The 13,967-nt window shown below is 43.9% G+C and overlaps 1 protein-coding gene across 18 annotated transcripts in view; it reads right to left on the reverse strand.

The window, feature by feature from the left end:
- The window catches only part of DNAH9 (dynein axonemal heavy chain 9), a 352,680-nt gene that overhangs the window by 115,891 nt on the left and 222,822 nt on the right, over positions 1-13,967 (reverse strand). For all 18 annotated transcript variants that reach the window (XR_008997155.1, XM_057500838.1, XM_057500837.1 and 15 more), the window contains one exon: positions 3,565-3,825. Coding sequence is in view for 17 of the 18 variants with exons in the window: in XM_057500838.1 (XP_057356821.1) it covers positions 3,565-3,825 (261 nt within the window). In the remaining variant the exon portion in view is untranslated. The remainder of the gene's footprint in view (positions 1-3,564; positions 3,826-13,967) is intronic.

Below are 13,967 nucleotides of genomic sequence, written 5' to 3' on the forward strand. Positions count from 1 at the left end.
ATATTTTCAACTTTTTATGTCTGTTAACATAATAAATACACAGTTTAAAAACTCTAGTAGAGCTAAAAGACTTAGAACAAAGCACTTGGCCACTACAGTCCAACACCAGCTCTCCAGAAGCCACTGATTACAATTTCTTCCATCATCACTTCTAGATTTCTCTCCTTATTCATAAAGAACATGCTTATGCTGTTAGTGTTTTTTCATTTTAGACATTATCAAGTGACTTCCTACTAATAATTAGTTAGTTTATTGCCCTCTTTTCCTTTCTAATGGTCCCCCTCTGATTAGGGTTATATCAAATTTTTAGTGAAATTAATGTTCAGCATGTACATGATTATGATTATAAATATCATTGACCTTTTTTCTTGTATACTGACATTTTTTTCTGAAATTAATAAATAATTTTATTATTTGTTTTCCAATAAAGTAACTTTTAGGCAAACACCAGACAGAAGAAGAGGAGAGAGTCATACTTGGGGGCAGGGCATTCCACACAGAAGCAAGGCAATTGCTTGCTCAAAGGCCCTGGGCTGGTACTGTACCAGGGCCATTTGAGACATGAGGTCAGCAGGGGTGGAGAAGTGCTGACAAGAGGCAGAGTAGTAACTGATGTAATAGAGGTGAACCGGGAAAGGTCACGTAGGGCTTTGCAAGCCATGGTGAGGACTTTGGTCCTTAGTCTGAACATGGTGGGAAGCCAGTGGAAGATTCTGAATGGAGGGATGACATGGTCTAACAGCTGCTTCAAAAAGATTATTCAGATGGCTGTATTGAACAAGGACAGACTTGAGCAAGGGTGGAAACAGAGAGGCAAAATAAAAAACTATTGCAATAGTCCAGGGAAGAGATGATAATGGACAAGAGTGGTTGCAGTAGAAAAGATAGAAAGCATTTGAATTCTGGATATATTTTGAAGGCAGAATTGATAGGATTTGCCAGTAGATTCAATGGGAGTGTGAGATAAAGAGCGGATTAATTCCTATTCACCCCTTTCCACACAGCAGAGGAAAGAAACCGAGGGCTCCAGAAGCTGAGTCTCTTGTGCAGGCTGCACAGACGGTGAGAAACCAGCGTGCCCCACTGCCAGGTGCACAGCAGGCACTCACGATGAATGAGGGACACTTTCTCTGCGGCAGAGGTGCCGGACTCTCAAACCCAGTGCTATCCCATCACTTCCATGAGTTACTTCTCTACAAATTTAGTTCTACCAATAACCAATTAACTAACTAACCAGGCAATAAATGAACCCAAAACACTTATGGGTGTTTACTTTGCAACCAGTTTTGTGGGAAAAAAAGTGATAACTCTGGTTATGATGACATAACAACACTGAGTGGCTATTACCTGTTTGCTACTTTTCATGCAGCATCTCATTTAATTGGCATCACAACCTAATAGGGACTAGATTACTGTTACCTCCATGCATAGATGAGGAAATGGAGGCTCAGAGAAGAGAAATTCCTTCCCAGGGCCACACAGAGTAAACAGTACAGCCAGTCTCCTGTCTCAGGCATCCTAGAAAATATAATCTCTGTGTCAAGACATCTTACAGAAGACATTAGTCTTATTGGCAGGAAATGACCAGTAAAACTTCATGAGCATGCATTAATAAAGTTGTCTCATGTGTTTTGTGCTCTGGAAATCAGAAAAGGGAGAGCTTGATCAAGAATATGTTTGATTTTGAAATATGAGTAGGTTTCAGGCAGAATGAAATGAAAGGAGAGGGATCCTAACTGACTGGGAAGGGGAGGGTAGTCTAATCAAAGGTCTAGAGGTTGGAATGGGTGACACTGTGAGGGATCAGGGGGAAGCCCAGTCTGGCTGCATCCACAGGTTCAGGCTGAGAGGTGGCAGCATAGCTGGGATACACCTCCATTTCTTGGCCTCCCCACAGATACCCTAAAACCCCTAGAGGAGAAATCTTGTGTTTTCTATTGATGTAGGGTATAGCCCAGTTGAGTCCTTTCTAGGTCGTATGTGCTCTTATTTTTAGGGTGCCTACCACCCTTCCTCATGAACACTAAAATGCACACATATCTCACATTAAATACAACTGTTATGTAACTATATGCAACAGGATTTTACAGAGTTCCTGGTTCAGTGCCAAAGTTGCTGAGGTGCTAAGCCAATAGCTGCTGCCTTCCAAAGTGAGGTATGAGATGGCAGAACTAATAAAATCAGGGTTCAGAAGCCCAGTGCTTCTGACTCTTCAACACTTCACCTGCTTTGAGGGGATTAAAGAGTCAGGGAGTTGGAGATGAAGAAGGAATTTCTAGTAGGAACTGTTGGTGAGTCCCACTCTCTGCCTTTGAGGGAGGATGTGGGGCATCTGCCACTTTTGCATCAAGTCTAGAGGGACCACTTGGGGAGCTTACATGTTTTTGCTTTGAGTGACACAGTAGACTGAGGTCTAACTTATACCCCAGACATGAACAGTCCATGAGAATAGCTGGTTGCTTCCAAATGTGGAGCTCGGGTGTTAACTGCATGGGTGGCCAATGCTCTCAGGGTGTGCCTGGGGAAAAGAGGCACAGGGTTCTTGCATGGACCAGAGGTGAGGTGCTTACACAGCACAGCTGGCAATAGGTTGTCTGAGGCCTTGACCGAGTGGTTTGTGTGAAAGGGCAAGTGCATTATCAGACTCTCAGGAGAAGGAGGAGAAAGCCAGCTGCAGGGGAGGGATCCCAGTGCATGATGGGAGGTCTTCAGAGGACCTAGCAAGTGGTCTGGGAGAGAAAGGGTCAGCTTCTCAGTCTGTCTGCGCCTTTTTCATCCTCTCTCCCTTTGCCCCTCAGCCATTGCTACACAAATGGAAAAGAAGCCTAATTATGGAAAACAATAAAAGGAAGCAGCAGCTAGCCTCATGTCCCCTTCCCCCAGTCACACACAGACACACAAACTAAATATAACAATCAAAACAAAATTGCCTTATGAATACATTTCCAAAGTCAGGTTTGTTCCACCAAATGGTTATGCATGTGACTTGAATTTAGTTGATGCAGTTACATGTTGCTGACAATTGAATACTTGCTAATTTTGATTTTGTAGATTTTTTTTTCATTTTTTGGAGCCAACACCTCATTTAAGTCTCATCATCTTAAACATTTTCACAGGGCTTTAAAAGGCTCATGTCCAATAGTACATAGCACAAAAAATGACCCTGAGATGTAGAGCTTCAAGATCTCTGGGCATGGAGTTTGAAGATGTGAGTTCAAGTCCAGCCCTAATATTGAGGTTTGTGACTGCAGGTAAGTCAGTCCTCCTTCCTATCTGGGTCCTGGCTTCATCAGTGAGGTAAGGGGTCTGGCCTGGTTGGCCTCTCCTGTCCTGATTGGCTCTAAGGCTCACATCTCTGGGATTTCATTGGTAGCTCATCGGTCCTGAGATACAGTCAGCTTAAATAAATGTTTGTTTGCTTAATGAATAAACCAGGGGCAGCTAGATCCCGCCCTAAGTCCCCCAACTTTGTCCTTGTATCAAAGACACTGAGGTGTCTTTGGGTCCGACAAGGAGTCTGCTCTGCACTGAGGGGTAAACACACTTGGCAGATGGTTCCCCTACCTTGTTGAGGGTGTTGAGGGCTGCCTGGGCTGCTGTGAGCGCTGGCTCTGCTTTGGCCAGGTCTTCCTCACAGCCTTTCTGCTTCTGTTGCACCTCCAGCATGATGAGGGCCACCTTCCGCTCCTCCTCGTCCGCGATGGCTTTCTCTTTGCTCACCTTGCCAGTCTCAACGCCCACCACCTGAATCAGCCTGTCTGCATCTTCATTCTTCTGCTTTAGCTCTACTTCCTGGGTGGCCAGCTTGGCTTTCAGATCAACCACCTGCAGCAGAGAGGCAATGGGCTTACTGCGGGTAGAAGGACTTGGAACACGGTCTTGGGGATCTGACCCTGCAGAGCAGAGTGCCAACTCCTGAGGTCAAGGTGCAAGGCTAAGCTTTCACCTGGGACCAGGCTCCCTGACCTGGGAGAGGAAAGGAACACTGGCCTCTCTCTTCCTTCCCCTCTATAGCACCTGCGGTGCAAGTTCTAAGCAACACATGATCTGACCTTTCTTTCTTCTTGATACCCAAAATGGCTTAGGCTGCTTCTCACTGATATTGGGTGCCTATGTCTTAGAAAATGTATTGTCCCTAACATAATACTCTACACATGGTGGAGTCTTAATACAAATCAGTCATCATTAAATTGAAATTGGCCAATGTGGAGTGTACTAAGAATTTAGCATACTATAAAATGTGAGGGTCTACTGAGCATCCTGAGAGACTGACTATATGAACCTACAGTGGCCAGGCCATATGTAAAAGTAGAACTCTGACCTGCAGCTTGCAACAACATGTCCAGAAAACCAACCTATTATCTACAGCAGACAATTCAGGGAGACAATAACCTGTATAACAGCTGGCCCCAAATGGCCAGGATTTGATTAGTAACTGGCAGCTTCCTTAATTTTTGTCCCTGCATCCAATTTAGGATGAACCAGAGAATGTCAAACATGTACCCCTTTCTGATCACACGGGATGCCCCACTTCTAGTTAGCCTGCCTCCAGTTCCTGCAGGCCAGCAGCCTCCATCAGGGCACATGCATGGCCTTTCATTCCTGCCCACTCTAAAGCCCTCCCCCTCTTCTCCCTGCCTTCAAGTTTCTGCAAAGTGCAAACGACGGTGGCTGACCTCCTTGTGAGGGCAATCTGAGTAAACAGCTTTTGCTTGCTCTCACTGGATTGGCCTTAGTTTATTTCCACAGTCCTCACAAGAAATACATGGACAGAGGCACAGCAAGGACAGCAAGAATCCTAATGGTCCAGACCAGCTGGGGTCCCCCATCCAATCTCCGTATTCATGTAAGTTTTGGAGGCAGTAATGAAGTGATGGAAATACCAAAAACGAGGAAACCTTCTATTTCTCTGATAGCTGGAGATGAAGAAATAGCCTCCTGTGCTTCACAGAGTGTGGTCCCTGCACCAACATCATCAGCATTCCCTGGGGACTTGACAGAAATGCAGAATGTCAGGCTCATCCTTGACCAACTGAATCAGAAGTTCTGGAGGTAGGGCCCATCAATCTGTATTTTAACAGTCCCACTGGCTGATTCTCATGCCTGCCTAGGTTTGAGAATCATTGGCCTAATATTTTGGCCCCGTCACATCCAGAGACCACTCAGATATATGTATATCTGGCAAATGAAAAAGCCATTTGTATTTGCACTATGGTCCATAAACTTTACATTCCAGAATGACCTCTTGTCTCTCATTTCTCTGCAGTCTATTTCATGCAGCAACCAAAGATTACTTCAGAGCTCCAGACACACGTCAAACAGATTCAAATGCTTTACGATGCAAAATGCATAAAGGGGAAAATAAAACAGAGGCTTAGACGCTGCTGATAATTCCCTTTGCCTGGCAGACCAAAAGAAAAGAATCAGAAAGTGAAAAGAAAAGAGAATGCTCTTTAATTTGGTGTATTCATAGAAACTGGAGACTTTGCATTAACCTCAAATGGAGGCCTGCTCCCTAGAACACATTTTATATTCCCATGTGGGGAGGTTAATCCATTTCCATCTCCTGTTGTTCAGCTGCAGGGAGTTATTTCTACAAGGACAAAGATGCAATTGTAAATCAAAATGATTGAACCACATAATCACTCCAGTCAGCAAACACACCAGTTACTTTTTGTTCCTTTTTAAATCTTGGGAGATTTGAGAAAATTGAAGTGGGTTTTCTTTTATTGTTATCGTTTTTTTTGATGATTGCAGATATGGCTTATGACCTTGGGCCCAAGGTAAATAACCACCGGCACCAGGAATAGGGCTTTATAGCTTTTATGCCATGTCATGGAGTGACATTTGGGTCCCACCAGTCAGAATTAGGCTGCTCCCCACAAAGCGGAGCATAGGGCATAACAGGTTCATTTTATGGCTCTTTTGCTATAGAACAGGAAATTGAAATAGGTTGCTTTAAAATTGTTTCTTCTCTCTTCCCCTTATTTAAAGCAATCAAGCCACTCTTTGGATTTCTTCTTATGTGGACACTTTCATGCCCAGATAGGAAGACTAAGAGAGGGAGAGAGCCACAGACACTGAGGAAAGCCTTTCCCTCAGTCTTCCCAGCCCAGTGAATGTTGACCATGTGAGGCAGGCGTGGAGATGTCCACTGAGTGGGTGACCACAGAGTAGAGCCTTCCTTCTTCAAGGACCAGGCTCATGATGCTAAAGAGAGAGGCCAAGCTTCTAAAGACCCTCTCCCCAGAGCTCCAGAAGAAGGGCAGAAAACCCAGGGTGAGCATCACCAACAGACACTCCACTGAGGCCTGGAGGTCTAGAGATAGGCTCCTTCTCGACTTGGAGTCTTTCCACTCACCCAACAACTTCTGGTATGAATTTTCATGTCAGGGAGGCTTTCCTCTTGGGTAGAGGCATTTCCCTTCTGTAGTAGTCATCTGCTATGCTCGCCTGCTTAATAAAAACTTCTCATCTCTGCTCTGGTAACATAGTCTGACTTTACTTTGGAGGACATTCCCTTCCCATGTCCTCATGATTGGTGGGGCTGACTCCAGTGGTTGTCATTTGATCCTGGCTTGGCCAATGAGCATATCCAAGTCACAGAGATCAGTTCAACCCCAAGCAAACCACTGACCAAAGAGGCCAGTCAGAGCCACTGACCATTCACCCAGGAACTTGGCTGAGAACACCAGGGAAGAGGCACTTCATGCACTAGAATCTAAGACTGAGGATGTCAGGACCACGGGGGTTGCTTGCCTGAGCAGGGACATCAAGTGAGTATCTAGTCCAGCTTTGTCCAAACTAAGCTCTATCTCTCAGTTTTCAGTTATAGAAATCAATTCATTTTATTTTGTTTTGTTTCAGCTAAACCAACTTCAGTTGGATCTTGGTCAGTTGCCATCAAAAGGATCCTGAGAAACATATCATATAATCATACATTTTTCTCTCTCCCTCTCATGTTCTCTCCTCTCCTCAGTCTTTCCTTCCCTTCCTCTTCTCTCCTGTATCCTCACCTCCTGATCTGAAATTGACCTGGGGAATTGGGAGGACTCTCCATGAACTATGTGCAGATGCAGACAGATTCACCTAAAGGTACAAAAGGCTTCTCAAGAAGAGATCACCTAACAACCAGGCTTTTCTGTCAGAGATCACCTTATAACCAGGCTTCTCCTTATTAGAGATCACTAACCGCTAGGCTTCTCCATCAAACAGGCGTCCTGTCAGAGGTAACCTAACAACTAGGCTTCTCCTATTAGAGGCTATCTAACAACCATGCTTCTCTATCAGAGGTCACCAAACAATCAGGCTTCTCCATTAGAGATCACTTAATAACCAGGCTTCTACACTAGAGATCACATAACAACCAGTCAGAGATCACCTAACAACCAAGCTTCTCTGTCAGAGGTCACCTAACAACCATGTTGCTCTGTCAGAGGACACCTAATAACCAGGCTTCTCCGACAGAGGTCAGTTAACAACCACACTTCTCCGTCAGAGGTTAACAAAACAACCAGGCTTCTCCATTAGAGGTCACCTAACAAGCACACTTCTCCATCAGAGGTCACACCTAACAACGATGCTTCTCCATCAGAGATCACCTAACAACCAGGCTTCTCTGTCAGAGGTGACATAAAAACCACGCTTCTCTGTCAGAGGTTACTTAAAAACACGGCTTCTCTGTCAGAGATGACCTACCAACAAGTCTTCTGTATTAGAGATCACCTAACAACCAGGCTTTTCCTTATTTGACACCATCTAACAACCAGGATTATCCATAAGAGGTCATCTAAAAACCATGCTTCTCCATCAGAGGTCACCTAACAGACAGGCTTCTCCTTATTAGATATCAGCTCACAACCAGGCTTCTCCTTATTAGAGAACACATAACAACCAGGCTTCTCCATTAGAGATCATCTAACAACCAGTCCTCTCTCTCAGAGATAACCAAACAATCAAGCTTCGGTGTCAGAGGTCTCCTAACAACCAGGATTCTCAGTAAGGGGTCAAATAACAAACACGCATCTCCATCAGAGTTCACCTAACAACCTTGCTTCTCCAACAAGGTCACTGAAGAAACAGGCTTCACCATCAGAGGTCACCTAACAACCATGATGCATAATCAGAGGTCACCTACAAACGAAACTTCTCTGTCAGAGGTCACATAACAATGAGGTTTCTCTGTGAGAAGTCATCAAACAAGCAGGCTCCTCCATTAGAGATCACCTCATAACCAGGTTTCTCAAATATAGATCACCTAACAACCAGTCCTGTCCATATCACATCACCTAACAACCAAGCTTCAATGTGAGAGTTAAACTAATAACTATGCTTCTCCATCAGATGTCACGTAACAAACAGGCTTCTCTGTCAGACGTCATCCAACACCAGGCATCTCTGTCAGAGGTCACCTACCAACCAGTCTTCTCTGTCAGGGACAACCTAATAAGCTTCTAAGTAAGAGATGTCTTAACTACCAGCATTCTCTGTCAGAGGTTACCTAACAACCAGGCTTCTCCATCAGAGGTCAATTTAAAACCATGCTTCTCTGTCAGAGATCACCTAACAACCAAGCTTCTCTATCAGTGGTCAAGTAGCAAACAGGTTTCTCTGTCACACATCATGTGACAAGACTTCTCTGTCACAGGACATCTAACAAGCGTTCCGCTGATTACAGATCACCTAAATATCAGTCTTCCCTATAACACGTGTCCTAACAACCATGCCACTCTGTCAGAGAGAACTTGATAACCAGGCTTCTCTGTCAGATGTCACCTAACAATCAGTCTTCCCTGTCAGAGGTCACCTACCAGGCTTATCCTAATTACACATCACCTCAGAACAAGTTTTCCCCTTATTAGCGATCACCGAACAACCAGGCTTCTCTTTATGAGGTCACCTGAAAACCATGCTTCTCTGTCTGAGATCACCTAACAACCAAGCTTCTCTGTCAGTGGTCATGTAACAAGCAGGGTTCTCTTTCAGACATCACCTAAGAAGACTTCTCCATCAGAGGTCATCTAACAATAAGCTTTCCACTGAATACAGATCACCTAACAGTCAGGTTTCCCTATAAGAGGGGACTGAACAACCATGCTACTGTGACAGAGATAACCTGATACCCAGGCTTCTCTGTCAGATGTCACCTACCAACCAGTCTTCTCTGTCAGAGACTACATAACACTCAAGCTTCTCCGTCCAAAGTCACCTAATAAACAGGATTCTCTTTCAGAGGTCAGCTAACAAACAGGCTTCTCCATAAGTCCTCACCTAACGAACAGTGTTCTCGTTATTAGATCACACAACAACCAATGTTCTCTTTATGAGTTCACCTCCCAACCAGTCTTCTCTGTCAGAGACAAACTAATAATCAAGCTTCTATTTAAGAGCTCTCTAAACAACCAGCCTTCTCGGTCACAGTTTACCTTACATCCAGGCTTATCCATCAGAGGTCACCTTAAAATCATGCTTCTCTGTCAGAGATCACCTAACAAACAAGCTTCTCTGTCAGTGATCATGTAACAAATAGGTTTCTGTGTCAGACATCTCCTAACCAGACACCTCTCTCAGACGTTATCTAACAACAAACCTTCCACTGATTACAGATCACCTAACAGTCAGTCTTCCCTATAAGAAGTGACTGAACAACCATGCTTCTGTGTCAGAGATAACCTGATACCCAGGCTCCTCTGTCAGATGTCACCTAACAATCAGTCTTTTCTGTCACATGTGAGCTACCAGGCTTATCCTCATTAGAGATCACATCACAACCAGCTTTCCCCTTATTAGAGATCACCTGACAACCAGATTTCTCTGTCAGAGAAAACCTAACAACCCAGCTCCTCCTTATAAGAGATCACCGAACAACCAGTCTTCTCTTTATGAGGTCACCTACCAACCAGGCTTCACTGTCAGAGATTATGTAACAACCAAGCTTCTCCATCAGAAGTCACTTAACAAACAGGCTTCTCTTTCACAGGTCAGCTAACAACAAGGCTTCTCTGTAAGATCTCGCCTAAAAAACAGGCTTCTCCTTATTAGATCACCCAACAACCAGTCTTCTCTTTATGAGGTCACATAACAACCAGGCTTCTCTGTAAGAGCTCACGTAATAAACAGGCTTCCCATATTAGAGATCACTTAACAACCAGTCTTCTCTTTATGAGGTCACCTGCCAACAAGTCTTTTCTGTCACAAGACTGGAAGACAGACTTATCTTTCAGAGGTCACCTAACAACCAGGCGTTTCCTTATTAGATCACCCAACAACCCGTGTTCTCTTTATGAGTTCACCTACCAACCAGGCATCTCTGACAGAGACAACCTAATAATCAAGCTTCTATTTAAGAACTCTCTAAACAACCAGCCTTCTCTGCCACAGTTTAGATTACATCAAGGCTTCTCCATCAGAGGTCACTTTAAAACCATGCTTCTCTGTCAGAGATCACCTAACAAACAAGCTTCTCTGTCAGTGATCATGTAACAAATAGGTTTCTGTGTCAGACATCTCCTAACCAGACACCTCTCTCAGAGGTCATCTAACAACAAACCTTCCACTGATTACAGATCACCTAACAGTCAGTCTTCCCTATAAGAGGGGACTGAACAACCATGCTTCTGTGTCAGAGATAACCTGATACCCAGGCTCCTCAGTCAGATGTCACCTAACAATCAGTCTTCTCTGTCACATGTGAGCTAGCAGGCTTATCCTCATTAGAGATCACATCACCACCAGGTTTCCCCTTATCAGAGATCATGTGAAAACCAGGCTTCTCTGTCAGAGTAAACCTAACAACCCAGCTCCTCCTTACAAGAGATCAATGAACAACCAGGCTTCTCTTTGTGAGGTCACCCTCCAACCAAGCTTCACTGTCAGAGATTATGTAACAACCAAGCATCTCTGTCAGAAGTCACATAACAAACAGGCTTCTCTGTAAGAGCTCACATAATGAACAGGCTTCTCCTTATTAGAGATCACTTAACAACAAGTCTTCCCTTTATAAGGTCACCTACCAATGAGTCTTCTCTGTCAGAAGACTGGTAGGTAGACTTCTCTTTCAGAGGTCACCTAACAACCAGGCTTCTCGTTATTAGATCACCCAACAACCAGTGTTCTCTTTATGAGTTCACCTACGAACCAGTCTTCTCTGTCAGAGACAATCTAATAATCAAGCTTCTATTTAATAGATGTCTTAACCTCCAGCATTCTCTGTCAGAGGTTACCTAACAACCAGGCTTCTCCATCAGAGGTCCACTTAAAACCATGCTTCTCTGAGAGAGATCACCTAACTACCAAGCTCATCAGTCAGTGGTCATGTAACAAAAAGGTTTCTCTGTCAGACATCACCTGACAAGACTTCTCTGTCTGAGGTCATCTAACAACAAGCATTCCTCTGATTACAGATCACATAAATGTCAGTCTTCCCGATAAGACTTGTCGTAACAACCATGCTTCAATGTTAGAGATGACCTGACAACGAGGCTTCTCTGTCAGATGTCACCTAACCATCAGTCTTTGCTGTCAGAGATCACCTACCAGGCTTATACTCATAACATGTCACCTCAGAACCAGTTTTCCTTTATTACAGATCACCTGATAACTAGGCTTGCAGTCAGAGAGAACCTAACAACCCAGCTCCTCCTTAATAGAGATCAATGAACAACAGGCTTCTCTTTAATAGGTCACCTATCAACCGGTCTTCTCTGTCAGAGACTACGTAACAATCAAGCTTCTCCGTCAGAAGTCACCTAACAAACAGGCTTCTCTTTCAGAGGTCAGCTAACAAGGCTTCTCTGCAAGATCTCATCCTAAAAACAGGCTTCTCCTTATTAGATCACAAAACAACCAGTCTTCTCTTTATGAGGTCACATAACAACCAGGCTTCTCTGTAAGAGCTCACGTAATAAACAGGCTTCCCATATTAGAGATCACTCAACAACCAGTCTTCTCTTTATGAGGCCACCTGCCAACAAGTCTTTTCTGTCAGAAGACTGGAAGGCAGACTTCTCTTTCAGAGGTCACCTAACCACCAGGCTGCACTGTCAGAGATTATGTAAAAATGAAGCTTCTCTGTCAGAAGTCTCTTAACAAAAAAAGGCTTCTCTTTCAGAGGTCAGTAAACAACAAGGTTTCTCTGCAAGATCTCGCCTAACAAACAGGCTTCTCCTTATTAGATCACCCAACAACCAGTCTTGTCTTTATGACGTCACCTACAAACAAGTCTTCTCTGTCAGAAGACTGGAAGGCTGACTTCTCTTTTAGAGGTCACTTAACAATCAGGCTTTTCCTTATTAGATCACCCAACAAATAGTATTCTCTTTATGAGTTCACCTACCAACCAGGCTTCTCTGAGAGACAACCTAATAATCAAGCTTCTATTTAAGAGCTATCTTAACAACCTGCCTTCTCTGTCAGAGGATACCTAACAACCAGGCTTCTCCATCAGAGGTCACCTTAAAACCAAGCTTCTCTGTCAGTGTTCATGTAACAAACAGGTTTCTCTTTCAGACATCACCTAGCAAGACTTCTCTGTCAGAGGACATCTAACAAGAAGCCTTCCACTTATTACAGATCACCTAAATGTCAGTCTTCCCTATAACACGTGTCATAACAACCATGCTTCTCTGTGAGAGATGACCTGATAATGAGGCTTCTCTGTCAGATGTAACCTAACAATCTGTCTTCCCTGTCAGAAGTCACCTATCAGGCTTGTCCTCATTACAGGTCCCCTCAGAACCTGTTTTCCCTTATTACAGATCACCTGATAACCAGGCTTGTTGTCAGAGAAAACCAACAAACCAGCTCCTCCTTATTAGAGATAAACAAACAACCAGGCTTCTCTTTATGAGGTCACTTACCACCCAGTCTTCTCTGTCAGAGACTACGTAACAATCAAGCTTCTCCGTCAGAAGTCACCTAAAAAGCAGGCTTCTCTTTCAGAGGTCACCTAAAAACCAGATTTCTCCATAAGTGCTCACCTAACAAACAGGCTTCTCCTTATAAGATCACACAACAACCAATGTTCTCTTTATGAGTTCACCTAAGAACCAGTCTTCTCTGTCAGAGACAACCTAATAATCAAGGTTCTATTTAAGAGCTCTCTAAACAACTGACCTTCTCTGTCAGAGTTTACCTTACATCCAGGCTTCTCCATCAGAGGTCACCTTAAAACCATGCTTCTCTGTCAGAGAACACCTAACAACCAAGCTTCTCTGTCAGTGGTCATGTAGCAAACAGGTTTCTCTGTCAGACATCACCTGACAAGACTTCTCTGTCAGAGGTCATCTAACAACAAGCCTTCCACTTATTACAGATCACCTAACAGTCAGTCTTCCCTATAAGACATGTTCTAACAACCATGCCTCTCTGTCAGAGACAACCTAATAATCATGCTTCTATTTAAGAGCTGTCTTAAAAAACAGACTTCTCTGTCAGCGGTTACCTTACAACCAGGCTTCTCCATCAGAGGTCACTTTAAAACCATGCTTCTCTGTCAGAGATCACCTTAACCCAAGCTTCTCTGTAAGTGGTCATGTAACAAACAGATTTCTCTGTTAGACATCACCTGACAAGGCTTCTCTGTCACAGGTCATCTAACAACAAGCCTTCCACTGTTTACAGATCACCTAACAGTCAGTCTTCCCTATAAGAGGTGACCTAACAACCATGCTACTCTGTCAGGGATAACCTGATAACCAGGCTTCTCTGTCAGATGTCACCTAACAATCAGTCTTCTCTGTCAGAGGTCACCTACCAGGCTTATCCTCAGTAAAAATCACCTCAGACAAGTTTTACCCTTATTAGAGATCACCTGACAACCAGGCTTCTCTGTCAGAGAAAACCGAACAACCCAGCTCCTCCTTATTAGCTATCACTGAAAAACCAGGCTTCTCTTTATGAGGTTACCTACCAACCAGTCTTCTCTGTCAGAGACTATGTAACATTCAAGCTTCTCCATCAGAAATCAG

This window comes from Manis pentadactyla, chromosome 4 (assembly GCF_030020395.1).
Source record: "Manis pentadactyla isolate mManPen7 chromosome 4, mManPen7.hap1, whole genome shotgun sequence".
In the NCBI taxonomy this organism is placed as follows: Eukaryota; Metazoa; Chordata; class Mammalia; order Pholidota; family Manidae; genus Manis; species Manis pentadactyla.